General features: G+C 50.9%; 10 protein-coding genes and 1 non-coding gene across 11 annotated transcripts; 3 read left to right on the top strand and 8 right to left on the bottom strand.

Moving 5' to 3' along the window:
* Nucleotides 1–400: 400 nt before the first annotated feature.
* On the bottom strand, nucleotides 401–928 carry An16g03500 (uncharacterized protein; the record flags this gene model as incomplete). The annotated part of the gene is made up of 3 exons (XM_001397625.1): nucleotides 401–571; nucleotides 650–750; nucleotides 817–928. 3 exons carry the CDS (start codon nucleotides 926–928, stop codon nucleotides 401–403), a joined length of 384 nt encoding a protein of 127 aa, XP_001397662.1.
* Nucleotides 929–2,417: 1,489 nt separating this feature from the next.
* Nucleotides 2,418–4,444, bottom strand: An16g03490 (uncharacterized protein; the record flags this gene model as incomplete). Its single annotated transcript, XM_001397624.1, has 2 exons — nucleotides 2,418–2,582; nucleotides 2,639–4,444. 2 exons carry the CDS (start codon nucleotides 4,442–4,444, stop codon nucleotides 2,418–2,420), a joined length of 1,971 nt encoding a protein of 656 aa, XP_001397661.1.
* A 432-nt stretch (nucleotides 4,445–4,876) lies between these two features.
* An16g03480 (uncharacterized protein) lies at nucleotides 4,877–7,627 on the top strand (the record flags this gene model as incomplete). The annotated part of the gene is made up of 12 exons (XM_059745047.1): nucleotides 4,877–4,926; nucleotides 4,970–5,025; nucleotides 5,119–5,245; nucleotides 5,643–5,697; nucleotides 5,839–5,872; nucleotides 5,917–6,035; nucleotides 6,120–6,183; nucleotides 6,625–6,807; nucleotides 6,931–7,109; nucleotides 7,220–7,337; nucleotides 7,413–7,500; nucleotides 7,594–7,627. The coding sequence occupies 12 exons, from the start codon at nucleotides 4,877–4,879 to the stop codon at nucleotides 7,625–7,627; spliced, it is 1,107 nt and encodes a 368-aa protein (XP_059602742.1).
* Nucleotides 7,628–8,225: 598 nt separating this feature from the next.
* Nucleotides 8,226–9,727, bottom strand: An16g03470 (uncharacterized protein; the record flags this gene model as incomplete). Its single annotated transcript, XM_059745046.1, has 8 exons — nucleotides 8,226–8,342; nucleotides 8,397–8,441; nucleotides 8,511–8,676; nucleotides 8,765–8,942; nucleotides 9,066–9,076; nucleotides 9,119–9,179; nucleotides 9,249–9,422; nucleotides 9,649–9,727. The coding sequence occupies 8 exons, from the start codon at nucleotides 9,725–9,727 to the stop codon at nucleotides 8,226–8,228; spliced, it is 831 nt and encodes a 276-aa protein (XP_059602741.1).
* Nucleotides 9,728–9,984: 257 nt separating this feature from the next.
* An16g03460 (uncharacterized protein) lies at nucleotides 9,985–10,512 on the bottom strand (the record flags this gene model as incomplete). The annotated part of the gene is made up of 4 exons (XM_059745045.1): nucleotides 9,985–10,056; nucleotides 10,154–10,172; nucleotides 10,309–10,349; nucleotides 10,408–10,512. 4 exons carry the CDS (start codon nucleotides 10,510–10,512, stop codon nucleotides 9,985–9,987), a joined length of 237 nt encoding a protein of 78 aa, XP_059602740.1.
* A 958-nt stretch (nucleotides 10,513–11,470) lies between these two features.
* On the bottom strand, nucleotides 11,471–12,898 carry An16g03450 (uncharacterized protein; the record flags this gene model as incomplete). The annotated part of the gene is made up of 1 exon (XM_001397620.1): nucleotides 11,471–12,898. The coding sequence occupies one exon, from the start codon at nucleotides 12,896–12,898 to the stop codon at nucleotides 11,471–11,473; it is 1,428 nt and encodes a 475-aa protein (XP_001397657.1).
* Nucleotides 12,899–13,597: 699 nt separating this feature from the next.
* tRNA-Leu (AAG) lies at nucleotides 13,598–13,709 on the top strand. Its single transcript has one exon. It is a non-coding gene; the product is annotated as a tRNA-Leu (tRNA).
* A 270-nt stretch (nucleotides 13,710–13,979) lies between these two features.
* On the bottom strand, nucleotides 13,980–15,152 carry An16g03430 (uncharacterized protein; the record flags this gene model as incomplete). Its single annotated transcript, XM_001397619.1, has 5 exons — nucleotides 13,980–14,054; nucleotides 14,108–14,276; nucleotides 14,334–14,466; nucleotides 14,530–14,790; nucleotides 14,867–15,152. 5 exons carry the CDS (start codon nucleotides 15,150–15,152, stop codon nucleotides 13,980–13,982), a joined length of 924 nt encoding a protein of 307 aa, XP_001397656.1.
* Nucleotides 15,153–16,406: 1,254 nt separating this feature from the next.
* An16g03420 (uncharacterized protein) lies at nucleotides 16,407–17,135 on the bottom strand (the record flags this gene model as incomplete). The annotated part of the gene is made up of 2 exons (XM_001397618.1): nucleotides 16,407–16,821; nucleotides 16,888–17,135. The coding sequence occupies 2 exons, from the start codon at nucleotides 17,133–17,135 to the stop codon at nucleotides 16,407–16,409; spliced, it is 663 nt and encodes a 220-aa protein (XP_001397655.1).
* Nucleotides 17,136–17,574: 439 nt separating this feature from the next.
* On the top strand, nucleotides 17,575–18,064 carry An16g03410 (uncharacterized protein; the record flags this gene model as incomplete). The annotated part of the gene is made up of 2 exons (XM_001397617.1): nucleotides 17,575–17,799; nucleotides 17,942–18,064. 2 exons carry the CDS (start codon nucleotides 17,575–17,577, stop codon nucleotides 18,062–18,064), a joined length of 348 nt encoding a protein of 115 aa, XP_001397654.1.
* A 561-nt stretch (nucleotides 18,065–18,625) lies between these two features.
* Nucleotides 18,626–21,129, bottom strand: An16g03400 (uncharacterized protein; the record flags this gene model as incomplete). Its single annotated transcript, XM_001397616.3, has 5 exons — nucleotides 18,626–19,173; nucleotides 19,238–19,458; nucleotides 19,529–20,021; nucleotides 20,081–20,260; nucleotides 20,322–21,129. Coding segments are annotated over 5 exons (2,250 nt in total), but the record flags the coding sequence as incomplete, so codon positions are not given.
* Nucleotides 21,130–21,146: the final 17 nt, after the last annotated feature.

Here is a 21,146-nt window from a genome sequence, read left to right as displayed (position 1 = left end):
CACTCCATATCTAACTTTACTTACTTGGTCCGTCAAACTCTTACCTCGAACACACTACGTAACTATTCCCACTAAACCACATCCTAACACATACAGACAACAATATCCAGAAAGACAGAAAGGAGGATAGACAAATGCATCATTCATTAACACCGGTTATGACAATCAGCGTCAACCCCAAAGGTGAGTTAGGTTAGATAGGTACATAAACACACCCCCAGACAAGACAAGACAAGACACTCGTCATTCTTATCATCATAATAATTATAAAAAAAATAGATGCGTGTTAAAGAGCATCATAAAGCCCAGCCCAGCTAAGCTCCATTTTCAATCCACCTCCCTACCCTTACCCAGGTACTTCCTCCTCGTCATCAATCATATAGATTATTTCAGGGATAGATTATTTCTTCCCCCCAAACCAACCCGACACCGTCCCCTTCGCCTCAGCCGCCTTCTCCTCCACCTTACCCTCCAACTTCTCGGCGCCTGAGCGCAACTCGGCCGTCGTGTCGCGACCAATCTTCTCCAGACGGTTCATGCTGTCTTTGGCGTCTTTGCTGGCGGTGTCGATCTATCACCATCACCAAGATATCATCAGCATTGATTCATGCCATGAAATAACAGTGTAAGAAAGTAAGGGTTAACATACCGCCTCATCAACATTCAACCGTGTCTCATACGCTGCCTTTTCACCTGCCTTTTCGGCTTGATCGCCTGTGGGTGCCTTGAGACGGGCGAGGTGGGCGTCATCTACACACAAGACATTAGCCAACAAACATCAACACAATACAACGAAAAGAAAGGGGAGTAGCATACGCCTCATCTCCTCCTTAGCAACCTTGGGATCGCCTCCAGCGCGGTACATGTAGTAGCCACCGGCGCCGAGGGCAGCAATGCCAAGGTAGAGGGCGGTAGGGTTCTTCGACATGGTGAGGATGAGATAGTAGTAGTTGTTGTTGTTGGTTTTGTATGTGTGGATGGTATGTATTGATCACTTTCTTCGGATATAGACAATTCGAATGCTTGCAACTTGAATGAATCCGGTACACGAGGGACAGAACAGGTACTTATAGATTGTAGATGGTGAAGTGAAGTTGGAAAATGAACTTTGGTTGTAGCTGGGCAGAGAAGTAAATGAGTGGCTAGGCAGTGTCACAGGGTATGACGTCTTTGGAAGTGGTCCGGCTTCGGTCCTCTTCTCCTCTCCTCAGGTGGTGCAGGCGGCTTTTTTTTTTTTTTTTTTTTTTTTTTTTTTTTTTTTTTTTTTTTTTTTGGTTGTCCTTACGGATTACAGAGTGTATTTGCTTGTGCGAATCAGCTAATCTAGGCTATTGTTTCTAATCTAGGGGTATGTATTTTTTACTACTTCCCGCATATATTGTCTATGTAGTAGGGAAAATGTTAACTGTGTTTGCAGGTGCAGATGGAGTAGCTACGGAAGCTATGCTGCTGCGGCCGGAGTGCGCGGCGAGGATCGGCTGCGGGACCGCCACTACGTCACTGCAAGGTCATCGGGTCCAACGGCTTCCATGACCCAGCTCTTCTTGCTTCTTGAGACAGTACTAAGGAAGGACACGGGGTAAATGTTGCTGGGGAAGTGGGCGGGTGTGAATCGAACACGTCATGATGGGGTTGTAGTTATCTGCTCCTTGCTGAACCAGTTACGGTGGGCTACAAACAACTATGCTCTATACTCCGATTACACTGGGAAATGAAGGCATTGGATCTCTGACATTTATCACTTTACCCGCAGCTGGTTGCTAATTGAATCCCCACTGTTGCAGAAAATAGACACATATAATGAAATACACAGAGGGCCACACTCGGACACCGTAAGGAGAGCACAATGGAAAAATATAGACAGAAGCCGAACACACAATCGAAGCCACACCACGACCAGAGTAGGAGACTCCTTCCATAACCTCGTAGCTGAGCTCGAGATCAAGGCCGGGGGGTATCTTCATGCACTATGGACAGCAGACCGGAGGTGAGGAACGCCAAAACATGCAACCGGATAAAGAAAAAAAAAAAAGAAAAATCAACGGACAAAAAAAAAAAAAAAGAAAACACCCGAACGAAGACACAGCAATTGTCAGAGAAGCCCATATATCGATCCAACCCACTGATGCATTATTCGTCAGTCATCACATCATAAAGATCCCCGCAGCCGAGCGGTGGTGTGCAGCTCCGAGTAACGAGAGGCTAAGTATCTAGCAATCCGCAGTTATATCAAGAACAAAGAAAATGTAGAGGATCTTCCAGAAGGAAAAAGACCGGGCGCCCCGTACTATACAACTCCGGCTCGAAACAAAAGAGGAAATGGCGGGAAAACCGAGAACGATCGACTTCGGAATTGAAACCACTCTGCCCCCTGCACGCAGAGGACATCCCAACAACATGCTCACACCAAAACTTCTTCACAGGAACAGCTTCGCTGCACTTTTGTTTTCACTCGTGGCAACGGCAACCAGTGCCTCCAGCCGGCCCATTCCAGGCTCTCGGGCGGTATGGGGCAGGAATTCGGACCGTGGATCATGTTTGCCGTGATAGCTATCGGTCTGTGGGGGAAGCGGGGGACAGGCCTGCAGTTCAATCAGTGATTTGGCCCTCAGCGATACTCCGGGTAACGGGTGCGTACTGCATGAGAAGTATCGGATGAAAACGGGGGGTGGTGCGGCTCCACGTATCCATTGTTGTGCACAATGGCGGGGTGGTATTCAAGGGACGCAGTTGAAGGAGTGTGTACCCCTTCGCTGCTACTCGAGTCCTCGGGCGAAGTTCGCGTCGCCTGAGAGCTCGAGGTAGCATTGCTGTAGGAGGGAGCATGCCCATGTCCTCGGTACTCGTGGAACTGTGGCTGGTACGAAGACGAGGGGCGAGATCCCACATTGTGAATCTCCGCAATAGTCTGCTGGCTCCAGTTCGATGCGTCCCGCTGTGGAGGCTTGTCTCTGATGTGCAGGCCAGTAAGGTTCGTGTGCAATGACATGTCCCAAGAGACATGACCCCGTCGGTGGCCAGGGCCCGAGATTGGCGGTGCCGGTCGTTTGGCCGGCTGTGTGTAGTTGTAACCCCCGGCAATGTTATAATTTGGAGGAGGCTTGTTAGGGTTGTCGATTTGCATCGGACTCGACCGCCGAACGGGCGGGGTCAAGGGTCTTTGAGCCACTACCTTATCAAAGCTCTCAATTCCTGGCAGCCGCGGTGGCTGCTCTGCTGATCCATTGGCGCCAAAAGATGGCTTAAACACTTCTGGCGTCTGGTAGTTGCTAAGGCCGCTCGTAGCAGGCCGAGGGACCGTGGACCAGGTTGAAGGATGCCAGGTCCTTCTCCTGAGATCAGCATCGGTAGCGCCGTGACTTGTTTCGTCGCGGGAGAGTGAGTATGACGAGCTGACAGGGCTCGCGTAGACGCCTCCATGGGGACCGTACGCTTGCGTTGGAACGTAGTTCGGTGGGTAGGCATTGACGTGCTGCGACGCAAATGGGTTCGCACCCGTAGGCACGGAGAGACGGCGGGCGGCAGTTTTGCCTTCCCAGAAGCCCGAGGCCTGTGATGCAGTAGAGATGGGGGAAGCCACGTGCGGACTGCCGTTGCCGCCCGCTGAGAAGATGTGGTGAGACGGCGTGTAGGGAGATCCGCCGGCTGCTGGGCCAGGTATTCCGCGGGCTGGTGGCGTGCTAGGGGCATCCATCGGCTCCATCAGACGCGCCCTATCATTCGCCATCATCAAGGGTGGAGGTCGGCGACGAAGCTCCTGGGGCTGACTGAAGGTGGACGCAGTTGAGGTAATACTCGAGGCAGAAAGGTTTCGACTGTGACCTCGACTATGGGTTCCCTGACTGCCCGCGGTTCCTGCTCTAGCTCGACCCTGGGGTCGTACACGGTCTGTCCGAATCTGACGCTGGAACCGTGTTCCAGTGGCTGCAAGAGAGTCTCCAGGGATTTCTTCGTTGACGTGCACCGTCTGAGCATGCTGTCGCAAATTGTCGAGGCGGGAAAAGCGACGTGAACAGTGACACTGAAAGGGACGTTCCCCGGTATGTTTGCGGATATGTCGAGCGAGATGTTCACTCCGTGTAAAACTCAGGTTACAGGGTGGGAAGTCTGTGCAATAGAATCGCTGACCCTTCTTCTTCTTCGAAGGTGGAGCGCCACCCTTGTTTTCCGCCTCATGTTCAGATCCTTCGTCCGACTCACCGTGTACGGCATCGTCTGAGGTCAGCGATGCACTCCCCTGGGAATCGGCATGGTGATGTGAGTCTTCGATGCTATTTATATTCCGAGGCGTGCTCTCGTCATGGGCGGCGATCATGGACGAAGTCGTATCTTGGGGCGCCGCGCTGGGCTTGGCATGAGGGCGTGGTGTGGAAGATGTTGTCGCCTCCTCCATGACGCGGTCCGGCGGCGATGAAATATTATTCACAGGTAAGAATGAAGACATATTGACAGCGAGGGCAACCCTCGACTCCACCGAGTAGTCTATGTACTGTTCCGAAAACCGTCAGGCGAGCGATCGACGGGATGCGAGCTCGAGCCGTTTCAAGGGCGAAAGATGGAGGTTTCAAGATGTCAAAAACGCGGTGTCGATCGCACGATGCTGACTACTGGACAAATGTGCGCAGCAATGTAAGCAAATGAACCATCGTGTTTAAACATAATTTCCTTTATGAATAAAATTTACCACCTCAAAAAGAAGGCGTAAACATTACCAGCAAGGGAGTAGTGAGGGGGATCGTTTTGGTTTCTGGGACCAGGCGAACGAGGAGGGGGGAGAAAAAAAACGATTTTTGGAAAACTTACGAAGGAGGGGAGGTAACTCAAGGTGTTTCGAAATCCGAGCGAGGGGTTGAAAATTGAGGAATGTTGGAGACAAATGGCGATGACCTGTTTAGCCGAATGCCCGACGAAGATGGCGAAGCAAGGGTAGCCAGGTTGTACACGATAGATGGAAGGGCACGACCATTAGGTGTGAGGACGCATCGCTCACAGATCGACCTGGCCGAGAGGAGGTAGGGACAGCTGGTTGATCGACCGACAGATAAGACTGGTGGACTAGACGGGCAGAAGGATAGGATGACGGAGAAGGGAGGGAGGTGAGTCGGTGATCACTAATAGGAAAAGAGGCGGCGGCGACGGCGGAGGATGAGGACGTGGTAGTTGGTGGTGGTGGTCAGCGGTGGTTGTTTGGAGAGATTTGGCGGACTCAATCGAGTTTCCCGCCGACGTCGAGTCCTGGTTGTGGGTATGACAGTCAGGACACCGACCCAGCCAAGACCTGAACTAATGGCAATAAAAATAGGTGTATCGCGAACCGATCGGGCCCCTGGTTTACGGATCGTCCGGGGAGAAACCAGGCATGCACAACGGAAACAATAAACGGAGAAGTCAAATGAAAATAGAACAGGATGAAAAAAGAAAGAAAGAAAAACAACCAAAATCAGAAACTAAAATGTGATATGGATTGCCCAAAAAAATCAAAAATTGTATGAATCATATAAATAGTATAGGGACAAAACCAACCAGGTCCAAGCTAGGCTGGGCACTAGTAAGAGATGATGTACAGGCACCAGGGCAACGAGGGGCGGTGATGGATGGGAAGGATGAGGGGAGGGGGGAGGGGGGGGTGGTGTGTTGGAAAGGCTGGAAAAAGAAGGATGGGAAGAATGGAAAGGGAAGAAGGATGATGGTCAGAGGGTGAGACGGGAAAGTAAAGTAAGTAGGCACAGGAAAAGAACAACAAGAAAGGAAGAAGAGGAGGCTGATGGATCCCAAACTTTAGATTGGAGGGAAGGGAAGGGCGAGAGTCCATACAAGTAGAGTGTAGCCTGTAACCAGGATGAAGATGACGGCAACCCACCACCCCAAACAGGTGAATGGTGACGACGATAGTGCCGGGCGTCAGGACCCCAGCAGAAACACTTCAGGAGATGGAGAAGCAGCTGGAGGCTGATCGGAAACAACGGTCGATTCGGCAGCGGGCGGCGAAACGAGGGGCACAGACAGGGAAGGATGAAAAGAAGAAGAGTAGTGAAGTGAGTAATGAGAAGATAGTTTGATTGTAGATGATAGTAGGATGAGAAGAAAGAGTAGGTGAGGAGAGAGAGAGAGAGAGAGAGGGAGAGAGGGTCAAGAAAGAGACGAAACAAGCGTCAAGAGGAGGGGGGAAAACCGGTGGAGAGAGTAAGAGTTACTACTAAGTAGTAAGTAGTGGTGGTAGATAGTGGTAGTGGTAGTGGTAGTGGTAAGAGTAAGTATAAAGTAGAAAACTTATCCAGAAAGAGTAAGAATCCTTATTTTACTTAATTTTTCTTTCTTGTCTTTTCCCCCCTTTGGGTACCCAGACAAATTTACCCTACAAAAAACCACCATCGATTCGAGACTACAAGGCTGAGTACCTTCGGTCGGGGGTACAGGGTACTTAGATAGAGAGCGGCGACTTGGSCAGTCACCGCCGCGATGCTACGTACGATCGTGGGAGAGAGGAACGGATAGCGCCTAAGTTTACAGTTTGATCAACATGACGGTGACGATGCGGATTTGTCCTCTATTGAGTTCGGGCGAATAATGAACTCACCGGGGGGTTGAGACTGAAGGTTGATAGGTAAACTCTTTTAGCCCCAGGTACTGACGACTTGGTCCGGACCGATGGACACGAATCATCGATCGCAAGACCGGTGGAGATGCTCCAGTTGGATGAATTCATGAGCCAGTCTCGCCGACGGTTGGAGCCTTGGATTTGCCTGAGCGATGGGAAGTTGACTGTAGGATTCTGTTTCATCGAGTGGTCATCGGTCGGCACTCCCGGTCTCTTGTCCCCTCCAGACAGACTATACATACGAGGAAAAGGGGAAAAGATATGAGTCTATCTACGAGACAATGTACCTGATACCGCGATATCGCGAGATTGGAGGTATCCCAGGGAGACAGAAATGAGAGGATGGACACCCCGAATCATTACCGCTCGTACGCGCCGGTATGAACCCCGTATCAGGAACCCAGCGCTTAGCAATCGCCAGAGTAGGAGGCGGGCACAAGATGGGCTGGCTGCGAGGGCCCCTTCCAAGGGTTTGAACATTTTCGAGAACCCAAATCCAATTCCAATCCGGGTGAATGGGCTTCTTTCGTGATGTTTCTCGGTAAGGCTGGCTAAACTGGCCCCAAAAGAAGTTCTCGGCCCAGGTCTGTCTGGAGCGGTGCCATGGTCGTCTGGATCAAGGGTCCTTCTTGGACAGTTCATAAAACGGAGGAGGCCCGTCCAAGAGATGGTGAGGCACCAGGCACTGCGGCCAGTGGGGCACCGCAGAGGGAGGGGATCGATCGGCTACTTTTTCCCGGTGCCAGGGCTGCCCGTCAACTGGACGGATTACTGTTTGATGAATCATGAATCGTTCTTGCCCGGCTGAGTCCAGGTGCTGACCAGAAATCCTCCGCGGATGGACCACGGGCGGCGACTCGCGGTGACGTTAACCACTCAATGCTCCCTCGCCCCTTTGTCTGGTAAGTTTGACCGGTGACAAGAACCCCAGCCCAGATCTACTCTCTTTGCCTTTGGTCTGTCCACCATCCAGACTTCCGTCCGTGAGTTTGGAGGAAAAGAAGGCCTGAGCCAAATGTCGCGGTGTAGAGTGTGCCATGTCTCGTGGCGTGGCACAGAGCGGCGTTACCGGCCAGTCCGGGGGTTCGAGAGGGGGAGAAGGAAAGAAAATGAAACGGGGAAAGTGACTAACTGCCTAGAGACACACTGACTGACTGACTAGACACCGTATAGACTAAACGGATTAAAGGTACATGAAGATCCACCTTTCTGTCAGTGTGGACGGTATATTGTGAGATCTAGGCTGCAATGCTGCAGGAGAGGGGAGGCACAGGGTGCGACGACTGCGTAAGCCGGCCAACGCCTGACTGGATTATCAAACGGCCCAAAGACAGCAGGATTCAGCATGGAATACGAACGGAATGTCGCACAATGGGTTCCGGGGCTTCCACACCTGCAGTTGAGGTAGAATTCTCCGGGCCGAACGCTGCAGTACCTTACATCGGCCTCGTCACAAATTCATGTTCTCGCCGGTATACTGCTGAGTAGTCCGTCGAGACGTCTGAGTGCCATCTCAATCAACTGCACACTCTATTTGAGACGCTCATCCCGTTTCATTACCCCACCACCAAGGACGATTAGCAGTATCGTCATAGCAATGTCGATGTTATAATAGCAGTGATATACGTCAGGCCCGAACTAACTGGCTTGAAGCTTGTTCCTGATTAACGAAGAGCACAGCATTAACCCCCCAGCAGGATCCATCATGGCCGCGTTCAGGACATTGATAAGGTTCCTCCTTGAACTTAAGACTCCGGTGGACAATAGTGATTCAGTTCAATTAGACTCTGGGGAAAACCTGGAGCAAAGTCAAAGTAGGACACCCAGCTGCTGCACGCATCTCCTAGCCAACCTATCTAGCAACTGCAAACGGCACGGGAAGCTATGGAAGCTTCTTCATCGCGTCTATGACCTTTGGTTGATGCGGGACAAAGAGGAGTCCATCTGGGGGTGCACGCGGACAGTTAACGCCACATGCTAGAGTGATGATGTGCTCCCCGGTATGGAGATTGGAGAAGAAACAGCGCACCGGTTGACAGCAGCTCTCCCTGGAATCCCCATGCGCGGGGATCCTTAGCCTGAAGCATGGAAGAGATAACCCAAGTAGGGGAAGCACCGTGCTTATAGGACGTCGGAGTATAGGCCTGCGAGCCTCGCGAAAGTTACTTTACCGTGATGAGTAAAGATGTGAACAATGCATTAGTCTCCCGCACTGGCTTTATTGATGGGATCGTGGGGGTTTTACTACCGTGTATCCTTCTCTCTAGCCCAGACTGGCAGCCAATTTCCAGCTGTTTTTGGAAATCCTCAAGTTCAGCAGACAGACTGTCCATCCCAGGCCGTGCTATACAACGACAAATGTCATATGTCAGTATGAAGCAACCCGACAGCTATCCGATCCTGATTTAACCTACTACCACTCGGAAGGTAGCGGCAATAACTTAGTTCTAGGCACTTAATTCGTCACCTTCCTCAGCCCTTCAAATTCCCAGCACGATGAAATAAAACTAGCACTTCAACCCAAGTCCGATCTCGCCATCATTCCCAGGGTCGAAAGCGAAGAGGGGGTGGAAACGCTCGTCTCGTAAAAAAAGGCGGGTAAGTTAGTTCCCCCCTCTAGCACTGCAGAGATCCGGTCTGGGTGATCGACGTGGCACTGCCAGCCTAGCAATCCACCAATGAACAGGTCCAAGAGCAGGTAAGGCACAGGAGCACGGGCGAACGCACAGGTAAAGGTACCACGCCTCCCCGACCAGCAAGCCAAGCCCATTAATCATTGCACCACCATCTTTCTCCTCTGCTTTGCCCCTCATTTTCCTAAAACCTGATAAGCCCACCGGCACACGCGCGCGCCACCGAGGGGCGAAAAAGAGAGTCAATCAGGTTTAGTTTCCCCCTTTCGTGCCAAGATCTTCCGAGTGGCTACAATGCCCATCAAGGGGAAGGAGAGGGGGGGTGGAGGAGTGAGAAAGTGAGGATTGTTACTAAATGCTGAAGAGGAGGGGGGGAAGGTCCGGTAAGACAGGTTCAGTGATGATGATAATGATGACAGGTGACACGGGTCTGTCCCATCCCTGTTGTATCTGAAACATCGATATCGGCGATGACGGGAACTGCCTGTGCATCCATCCATCCCTCGCCTCTAATCGATTTATTATTATCTATTATGTCCTTTGTTTCTTTCCTTTCCCCTCCTTCCGTCGGGTTCTTATCAATGGGAAAGCGGGGTTTTGATAAGTAAATGTGCAGTCTAAGTGGGATGGCTTCGGGGCTAAAGAGAAGAGGGGAGGATAGAGAGAGGGAAAAAGAAGGGCGCGTGCACGGATGTGTGTGTGCTATCTGGACTAGCTGACTGGCTGACAGGACTAGTAGTGGTTTCGATTCTCTTAGTCTGCCTGTGCTACCCGCTGAGAGATGGAGTACAAAGCAGGTACCTGCGTTGCAAGAGAGGGGTGTACCTGGTAAGGTATTGTTAAGGTATATACTACTTAGTACTTTATTGTTCTTTGAACATATACTCTCCCCCGGATAATAGTCACAGTAGGAGTAACCTACCCTCCAATATACTTGACAACTATACACAGTTAAAAAGGTGACAGGAAAAATAAAAACACAAAAAAATAAGAATAGCAACAAGTTTCCCACATAAACGCTTACGTAGAAGACCATCAGATCACGGCGGGTCCTGATCCAAAATGCTGACGTCTTACATTATGTGATTCTTTTCTCCGGCGGCAAAACACTTCCCTCCCTATACAGCACACTAACAGAGTACATCCATTATAGCGCAGGTAAGTACAACTACTTACCTTTCTTCCTTTTATCCGTCCTCCGTAAGTCAATATGTATAGCTGCTTTACCCTTTCCGCCGAAGATATCTTAACGTCTCCTCTCCCGAACACATAGACGAACATACAGACTAATATTAGCACATTATGTATCACTAGTAGTAACCAACAGACCAGGATCTTATACCGAACCTCAAACCCAAACCCAAACCTAACCTTAGTAGTTAGTTAATACATATAGAATGTATGACTCACATACATTTACCCAGCTAACCAACCAACCAACAATCTTACTTTATCGATAACCCAGTACACAACTACTACTTTGTACTAGTAGTAAGTACTATCTAGTAGTCAGTGCGTATCTAGGCACACATACATACACACATACTTACGTAGTGGCAAAAAAGCAAATCCCTCTCTAAAGGTAGTATATATTAGTAAGAAAACCCTAAACCGTGACAGAATATCCTCCGATTAAGTGAAGTCCAGCAATTACCAAATAACCAAATCAATCAAGACATACATATGCTTGCCTCGTAGTAGTAAGTAAGTAACTGAGTGAGTAGGCTGCTCAATAAAAGAAAATAAGGAAGAGAAGATGTGAGAAAGCTAAATAAGTGAGGCGAGATAAATATGATTGGTTCAGGATGGATGTTGCACAGTGAGTAATACTACCCTCATGCTTACTATTTTGTTTTGAAGATGGAATGGGGGCAGAAAGGATAAGGCAAGCCAGGGGGGGATGGGCGCAGGTAGGTTGGTGTCAGCTGATGGTTATGATGCATGTATGCATGTATGTATGTGTATGTGTATGTGTATGCGTATGTGTATGCGTATGTGTGTTTGTAGTGCAGTGGTCAATGTGTACCTGATGGATATGTACTGTGTCTTTTCTATTTTCACATGGGAAATGGGTCTGTTGTACTACTTCTTGTTTCTTGCTTGCTTTGACTGTGTGCGTGAGGCGATTTGATGTCTGCGCATGCATATGTGTTCGATGTGGATGTCGTAGGGGTATATTATGGCGTCAATTGTATTTAGTTGGTGGCTATTTAGTATGATACATGTTGCTCCATCTTATTCACGCCTGTCTATCCAGTACATTGGCAATAGAACTGACCATAACGGCTGCTTCCCGTTCCCAGCTCCTCTCCAATCCTGAGTCGACCCCCAGTCGCTTCTCAGTCCCGAGAATTGACGAGGGGAGCTGCGAGCCCCGCAGAACGCAGTCCTTGACTTCCCTCTTGATACGGTCCCGGTTGGAGCGCAGTGTCCGGGCGGAGACGCCACCGCGGTTGATAATTTCCTGCACACGAGCCGCGAGGTACGATGCGAGTGATCGCCAGAAGTAGGATGGGAGGGAAGACGTGTCGAGAGCGTTGAGGAGCGGTTGCAACAGGTTGTTCTTGCCGGTGGCTTGGGCTTGCGGTTCCGGCTGTTCCCCGTTGCGGGTGCCAGCTGCAGCTGCAGGTGCTGTTGGGGGGAAGAGTGGATGCGACGGTGGTCGCAGGTTGCTGAGAATAGCTTCCAGGGCAAAAATATCCTGGCAGCGTGCAGACAGGTCGGAGAGAGTGCGCTCGAGAGTGGGCAACATAGACAGCGCCCGGGTGAGGTTACTCAGGGACGAGGAGATAGCCGTTTGCATGTATCCTTGCAGGGTTGAGAGGAGCAAGTCTGGCTGGAAGGTTGCTGCGGAGGTGACATTCTTGGGGACCGGCGATAATAGATACAAGATGTTGACGGCAGAGACGAGGCGTGCTCTGGCATCGCGCGCCTGTTTGTAGCTCATTTGTGACTGGGAGCCGGAGCCTGCGCTTGCAATAGTCGACATGGTAAATCGGCCGATGGCTTGCTGTGCTCTCGTCTTGACCATGTTCTCGGCGGGGATGACAAGCTCACTGCGCAGTGTTCGGATGACCTTGACGCGGTCTAGTCCATGGCCTTCCTCGCCTACTGCCGTCTCAGAGAACATTCGACGTAGACTTACAATCGTGGAGGCGGCCCGTTCCAGCGTCCGGTAGTCATCCTTTGCAGGCGCCGTGGCATCAAGGCCCCCGATCTCTGCGAGCTGGCTCTCCAGCTGTCTGCCTAGTGAAAGACAGCGTGCAACCGCTCGTGCGAGTCGTACAGTGGCCAACGACTTCTCTGCAGCCACCCTGGCCTCGTCGGCAGCTTCCCATTTGCGGAGAACTTCCCTTTCCAGCCGCTCATATCCCTGCGTTACCGAAGCAATCTGCTCTTCGGCTTCTTTGAGGATACGGCCCGCTGCGGCGGTCTGGTCGCGCGTGTGCGTCAGTAGGGGGAGGGCAGACTTAGTGGTCAGCGCATGAATGTGGGTGTCGATCTCCTGAAGATCGAATAACACCCGTGAAAGCGGGGTTGAAAGGTCCAGCGGTGTGTCTGTTGCATTGTTGGTGGCTACAACCAAGGTATTGGCAAACGAGGCGGGTGAGAATTCCGGGTCTAGGAAGGCCTCGTAGTCTATGTATGAGGGTTCACCGTCCGCCATGGCTTGTGGCGGCTGATTGGAAGGCAATCAGGAGAGCAGACAGGTTGAAAAAAAGGAAGAGGGAGGAGAAAAAGAAGCAGCGAAATTAGAGAATATGGAACTGAAACTCAAAAAAAAAGAGAGGCTTGGGTATCACCGTATCGAACAAAGCAGATGGATTACAGGCCAGCCGTGTGGTTTACCCCAGGTGGCTGCTTGACCGCAGCACAATCAAAGCTTAATGTGGCAGAGACTCCCATGTGATAGAGAGGACAGAATGGGGGACGCTGCTCCAACTAGCCATCGTTCAGCTCGAATGCTCGTGAAGACAACCAGCAGCAGTTGTTTGTTCGGGATGCCATGTGTCGCCTAGTGCATTAGTCAGCTGGCATAAGATGGTGTATATTTCCAGGCACATTCTGCCAGGTCAGTCTATTCTGACAATGGTTTACAACACATTGCATTCAGATTGGATGCTCGAATATTAACCGATGACAACTTCATCGTCTATTGACTAATATTCTCCTACCACATTCCATCAATCTTAGCCGTATTTGCTCTTTAGACCCATAGTAGACCCACATAATACACACGAGTCAATCACTACATGTAAACGAAATGTCAGTAACACTCACATGGCCATACAACGATCTCGCTGTTTTCGTGATAATAATTTTCTGGATTATGTAGCATTAAACAGCAGCCCAATTCATCAATCAAGGCAAGATGGCCGAGTTGGTCCAAGGCGTCAGGTTAAGGTCCACCTTAATACCCAGCTTCACAGCTTCCTGATCATCGTAAGATGGCGTGGGTTCGAATCCCACTCTTGTCATATCTTTTTGCATTTTCTCCACCCCTTGCGGGTAGCGAGGATTCATCTTCTGTTTTTGCCTTACTTTCTTTGATTCACTTCTACTGTGCCTTTATCTACCGACCCGTTCAGTTCCCCTTTCACTTCTATTAGGGTAAGGTGACACGGGGAAGCATGTACTATAAGTTAGAAAATTGGCGCGAGGGATATTTCATACTCAAAGCAGCAGAGACAGGAATTATATAGAAGAATGCGAACTATGGACACTTTTGCTAGCAGATAACTCGTCCCTTATTGCAGGACCCTTCCGTTAGTCTCTTCAACGATCAACTCGTACTCGGGCTGGAATTCGGTATAGAAGTTGTGCTGTATACGGTCAGCCATCCACCCATTTATCACAATTGAGAAGGGTAACTCACATGATTCTGCGCAACATCAGCAGTATACTTCGCTACCTCATTCGAGATGATTCTCTTCGGAACACCATTCGCGGCCGCAGCTTCAGCCAGCAACTGTGTGTGGCAGGCATTGTCCAAGGAGAAGTAGAGGAAGGCCGCCTCGTCGACAGTTCGGCCCACGGTGAGAAGACTATTCTCTTCCGTTAGTACATGATATACTTGATATTATATTATGCATCGGACTCACCCATGGTTCTGCAAAATGCAAGCAATGTTGTCCTTGCCTAGGGCACGGGCAATCTGCTCTCCCTCCTCCTGCGCAAGGGCAATGCCGCCGTGGTCTTCATAGACACCGACCTTTCCGTAGAGATTGCATGCATCTATACATACCAGATTAGACAATCAGTCCATATCCCTAGTAGGCAACCGGTATTTCTACTAACCCTGAGTAAGCATCTCAATCGGCTTTCCAAACGCACTCCACGTCTTCCCATAAATTGAATGCGTATGCGCCGCAGCAATAACATCCGGCCGGGCCTTGTGAATCTCCGAGTGGATCATGAATCCGGCCTCGTTGATAGGTAGCTGAGCACCGCCCTCGGTGACATATCCCTCTGCATCAACAAGGACGAGATCCGATGCCTTGATGGTGGAGAAGTGCTTGGCGAAGGGGTTCATCCAGAAGTGGTCCTTTAGAATAGGGTCTGCAGCATATTCCGTCAATAACTGTTGAGTCGAAGCCCAGCGATTACATGGTGTTATGAAGAAATGCTTACTCACCTCTCATAGAAATATGCCCCGACACACCCTCCCCATATCCTTTCTTGCCAAAGAATCGGAATGCAGCAGCCATATGCTCCTTCATCCACTGCCGCTTAGCAGCAGGATCACTAAAGGTCGGAATACCTCGTAGCTTGAGCGTTCCGGCACGGTTTCCCCGTGCGACGGACTGGAAGTCCTTGTCGTTGGCGGCATCTTCGATGTGAGTTTTGCTGGTGGTGTTGTTGTCGGCCGCTACGACGACGGGGACGGGGTTAGTGGTGGTTTCGGTGACGGTAGCGGACATGGTTACTACTAGTAGTGTAGCTTTATTTTCTCTGGTCTTTGATTTAATTGCTGAAAGAAGATGTCCTGGGGAGAAGAGGGGAAGATGAGTTGGCGGAGACAAAAGTATGAATAAATGTTGTATGAGGGGCACGCTAAATATCTACAGTCTTCATCCTTCAGGCTTATCGCAGCCCCGGAATTGCATGTCAAGTAAGATGATAGGCGCACTGCGCCGAAGTGACGGGGGCTCTGATAGCCTGATAAGAGCTGTGCCCCGGGCCGGGGTCACCGTGCGCCTTCCGGGGACATGTTCCATCCAAGTTGTTATAGTGCACTTATCCGGATGCTAGTACCCGGATGAATATCACTCTTTTCTTGGTGATGTAAAGTATAATAATCAGGTATTTGGCCTTAATTAGAGGCTGGAAGTCTGTGATGTTCATCTCATGCGTTTCTGGGGTGTGAATTATCGCCCATTGCATGTTGCGAGCAAGTTGTTCAACCACGGCACTGTATGTTGCTTAGATCAAATGTGAATATCGTTAACAGACTACTACTACTACTAGGTACGGTGATGTGACCAGTGCGTGAATAGACCAGTAACGCTAGTATGATGGAAGTGGGACAGTCTGCTGACCTTCAACGAAATGGATACTAACTCCGGTTAGATATGTTGCTTAGCAAGATTTGCTAGTACTAAGTACTGGTTCACTTTCAAGATTGGCAGTTTATACTTTCCATATAGATATGTTCATCGTTTATAGATATATATGTTCCTTTCTATGACTTTTAAATTATGTCGTCTGTGATCACTTCTGTTGTAGGATAATTAATTATTTGTTTATCTACATCGATAAATGTTAGGAACAATGGAAAACGTTCATAGACTCTTTCTTGACTATACTCTATGGTCCTTGTTCTAATGCCGCGCTATGTACTAAAGTAGTACATCTGGATATAGACAACGCCAGTGCCTTCTAAATCCTTTTGATCGCCACAGCAGGATGAATATATATTTCACAAAGTAAGAATTCAAAATCAACACATCAAGGATCACAATATGAAAAGAAGTAATTGGCATCAATCCAATCCAACAACGCCACCAATGCAGGTACCAGCCAGCTAGGGTATACATGAGAAAGGAATAAGAGCAAACGTGAAAAAGACCATAGCCACATCCAGTGATAGTCTCACGTACTCAAGGTCAATAAAGGCGATAATAGGGTGATAAGGTCATGACATAGAAAGGGAAAAAGAAGCAAAAAAAGGAAATCTATACTGCCGCGTCACCCTTCATTTCCACCATCTCATACTCATCCCCGCCACTGCTACTATCGCGCAAGCCTCGTCCCCTTCCTCTACCCCTCGACAGTGAGAATGACTCCTCACCGCCAGCACCGCTTTGCGCCTCACCACCGCCTGAAGCTCCAGCAGATATACCACCACCACTGCTACTACCTCCGCCAATACCACCAAAACTGATAGGCTGCAGTTCCCGCCAACGACAGGCCCAAATGCCCAAGAATGTCATGAACGCGGCACTCGCACCCTGCAGGCCCCACCAGAGCCAATTCGCGGGCACGGAATGCGTGTACAAGGTTGTAGCGATGAGGTGGAGGAAGTGTAGGGTTAGGGCGAAGTCGGGGATAAGCTTGGACCGAGCGACGAGAAGAAGGAGGAATATAACCCTTTAATGTAGACTTCTTGTTAGAACTTGTGCCTTGGGCCGTGAAAATGGAAGCTAAAGAACTTACCCAATCCCACTAGTCAACAACCACACCAAGCCAAGCATCCATCCAATGGTAGTATCGCCGCGGAGGGCATTCCAACTGAAGACAAGGTCGAGGGAGAAGGGCGTGCCGTAGACGACCGTTGTAAAGAGGATGAGAGCCGTGGCGGTGACATAGTAGGCGACTTGAAGGAGGAGGATCTTCCGGACAATCTTCAGTGGTGGAAGGTCAGTTCGAGAGCCCGCTCGAGGGGCCCGGCGGCGTGGGGGCATGAATTGTGTATTTTAATGTGAATAGGCGATTAGATTAGGTTGGATGTGTTGGAGGGCCCCCGAACTGCGGTGGTCGGGGAGTGTGCAGTGTGCGTGACCGCAAACTTATCGAACTGGATGGGTGTTTTGCGAGACGTCAGGTCTGGTTGATGCGTCCCTGAATAACGCCAATCCGGAAGGAAATATTCCAGGGCAAAACTCCTCAGGTTGTATGACGTGGTGCTGCAGAGCTGATTGATCGATAAATATCCAGAGCGCCGTTCGGCGATGTTGGAGCCAACTTGACCGGACGGGTTAGCGCCACATGACCGGCGTCCGCGGCGGCGGAGCGGAGCAACCAATGCATCATCTCAATTATTGTCGTTGAATATCCGGACAATCTAGAATCCACATTCTACTCCTCACACACTCTCTACACAACCACATACATTCAACCACAATGGGCTGGCTTCCCTGGTCCTCCGACTCTTCCAACACCGCCTCCGACGGTGGCCGCATAGCTCCCGATCGAACCTCCCGCCAACGATGCTACGAGGGCCGCGACATGTTCTTTTCCTGCCTCGACCGGAATGATATCTTAGATGCAATCAAGGATGACAAGGAGGCGCGTCGGAAGTGTGGAAAGGAGATTGCAGAGTTTGAGACGGCTTGCTCGAGGGCGTGGGTATGTGTTTCTTGCCTTGTTCATTGCGAGCTTTGGTTTTCGCTTATTGCTGGGGCTCGCTGCGGCATGAGATAAGAAATTCCTGATTGTTTCATCTCTTAGTTTTGAAACTTGAAGCTAATCGTATACTGTGGATTGACAGGTCAAATATTTCAAGGAGAAGCGCGTGATGGAGTATAACCGGGACAAGACAATTGAGCGGATTAAGAAGGAGGATGCGGCCCAGGTTCAAGAATTGAAAGCACAGGGGTGGAACTCCCGGTAAAGAGGACGGAAAAAAAATTGGATAACTGAGGTGATATATTGTGATCGGGGAAGTGATGGTGCCCATTGAGGGCTTTCTACCTGTACGATATTGATGTACGCTTACCAGGCTTCTAATGACTGCCGGACCGCATGCTACTAGATATTCTCCACTATAGGCTGGAACTGTGGCTTATTAGAATTACGGTGTGCTTGCATTGTGTCCGCCATGCTAGTCACAATATGCCTAGGGTCTCACAAGAATCCGTGGATAAGAATAGATACAAAAGCTCCGCAAAGAATCCCAACATCGCTCATCGATGTCTAATTCCATACATCAAAACCAACCGAACCATTGCACCCCTATAACGTGTATTCGCTGATTCGACCGAGTGCGCAAGAAAAATCAACCCAACAACCGAACCTTCATAACCTTTATCAGCGGTAACGTTCCATATCCGATTCTCAATCGATCAATCAGTCAACGCCCGACTCCTTAAATGTCGCCAACGACTGCGAAGCCAGAGAGAAAGAGGAAGAGAGGAAAGAGAAAAGAGAGAGGGTAAACAAGGAATGTCATCAATCATTGCTTCCATTTGCCCAGTTGGTTCATGATGTTCTGCACCTGGGGACCAACGGCTGCCTGGTTTTGAGGCTGCTGGCCTCCGAGTCCCTTGGCAAGCAACGAAATTAAGTTGGGATCGGATACCAAAGGAGCATTGGGCGCCTGCAGAGGAAAGGGCTGTGGAGGCAGTGGCTGTTGCGGGTTAGCAGCAACAGGCTGGCGAGTGGCAGCGTTCAGCAGGCTAGCGAGGTCTGCTGCGCCATGCGGCGTGCTGGCACTAGGAAACGGCTGCTGCGCCGTTGGCACAGCGGGCGGCCGTTGCTGGAGCACTCCCAACAGCGACTGTAGCGTGGGCGCGTCAAGGGAGGTAATCAGGTTGGCAATACTGGGCTGATTGGCGACGGTGGGCAGCGGTGCCTGAGGAGGCACTGTTGCGGCCGGAGCAGGAAGCGGGGGAATCCCAAATGCCGGGTTCGGAGGGAAAGGCGCCGGGGGAGCGCCACGCTGCATCGACTGGGCATGGAACACAATCTCGGCGGCGATACTGGGCTCGACATCAGGGTACTCTGGTAGAGACATCGTCAGCGAACCACAATCCATGCAGGCTTACTGGGGATACGGGCGACTCACCGTTGGAGCGAACGTTGTCTGGCCCTCCGCTTCGGTCAAACACCTGCAGGGGGATTTTCCTAGAGAACTGACTCGGGCGTGAAAGCCTCACTACCGCAAGGACGCCCTCCTGGATCTGTCGTTGAACAGCAGCGTTCAGGGGGATTCGGGGTCCAAGGACAAGCACATCCACCCGGAGACCCCGGTTACGGAAAGAGTTCTCCACAAAGAAAATGAAGTTGCTGATCACGGCGTTATTAGACATTGCATGGATAATCCACAGAGAAGCGGAACAAGACAAGAACCACTCACCGATCCAATTCCTCGAGCACAAGGATCTGCACTTCCGGTACGTCTCTTGGAGCTCGCCGAGGAACGGGCAGGTCTGCATCGCTTTCGTAAGACCCACGACCCCGTGGGCTTGGGCTGCGATACCTGCGATCCCTCGTGTATGGTGACCGAGAACGCCGCCTTTCACGTCGATCGTACCGCTCTGGAGTCCTATCTCGAGACCGGTACCCATCCCTAGCGCGGAAAGCACGAGGAGACGGCGAGCGAGGCGGAGGGGGTGGTCGATAGTCGTCACGTCTACGGTGGCCGGGCTCATCCCTAAAATCGCTGAATGGCACGCGCCCCGATTCGTACGGACGATCGTAACGATCAGCCGGGGCTCTCGTACTGCGGCTTCCGGAAGGACCACTCCGGCTGAATTCTGGAGACCTCGAGCGCCTGGGAGGAGCACGAGAAGGTTCTGCCGGGGCGGCCCCGGGTCTTGTACTCCTCTGTGGCTTCGAGATTTCAAGATCTGGTGCAACACAGATGAGTCTCAAGTGAGGACATCCATTGTCGAGTGGGTATACTTACGGACTTTGCGTCCTCTAACAACGGCTCCTTGCTCAGCGTCGAGAGCCTGTTTACAGGCAGACGATTCAAGAAACTGGATAAATCCATAGGCTTGCTTGATGGATATCTGAGCCAACTTTCCAAATTTGTGGAATATGTGGAATAAGTCACGCTTCGTCACTCTTTCGGTGGGCAGATTACCTGCACCTCGGTCAGATCACTGTCTAAACCCTTGACTCCATACGCAGCAAGAAGTACTAACCGACAAACAATCTAGAACCCGGCGGAAACCGGTCCCAAAGACCTTCAGTTACGTAGATCCTTTCATCATGCAGAAACTCATCGTACTTCTTCTGCACCTCGGGGCCCCATGGTGTGTCTTCATCGGAACCCTTGTTCTGCCGGGCCACTACCCGTTCACTTCCAGCCTTTCTGTTATTCACTGGTCCTGGGGAACCCTGAGACTCGGAAGTAGTAGATGTAGACTGTTGGAAACTCGGCACGGGGGGAGGGGGCAAAGCGCTGGCACCCGAGGACGTCCCCGGTGCGCCAGCCGCAGCCAATGATGGGAGGCCCAGATTGGACTGATAATTACTCTGCTGGGCGGTGTAGGTGGAGGAGGGGGAGGATTGTGCATTGGAAGTATTAGGGGGGAGCTGGTGATATGACCGGATGTCATCACTGGCATTGTAGTTGGGATGGATAGAGGGCTTCTCCTGGGGAGGGGGGCGAGGGGGAAGTCCCAGGGAAGATTGGAGCGCCTCGTCATCCGTTCCTGCCTGGGGAAGGGCAGAAACGTCTGCTGACAAAGGCGCCGTCTCTGAGACCGCAGGGGCAGAGGGCGCAGTGGAAGAAGGGGGTAGATTATCGAGGAGGTTCTGGAAATCGACACCATCCTCACCAGTGTTATCATCAGCTTTGCTCTGGGGCTCTAGGCGAGTTTGCGGCGCGGGCTGGGCGGTCCAGCTGGCGACTGCGTGGTCTACCTCGCTCGCACTGGGGGTGTCTTGAGCGGCATGGGAGGAAGAGGGAGGGACATCGGGGGGAGGAGGAGCTAGGAGGGAGGCGGGATCTGATGGAGGAAGAG

Source organism: Aspergillus niger (genome assembly GCF_000002855.4).
Source record: "Aspergillus niger supercontig An16".
In the NCBI taxonomy this organism is placed as follows: Eukaryota; Fungi; Ascomycota; class Eurotiomycetes; order Eurotiales; family Aspergillaceae; genus Aspergillus; species Aspergillus niger.
The sequence above is the reverse complement of the archived record's forward strand: the minus strand, read 5'-3'. Positions and strand labels throughout refer to the sequence as shown.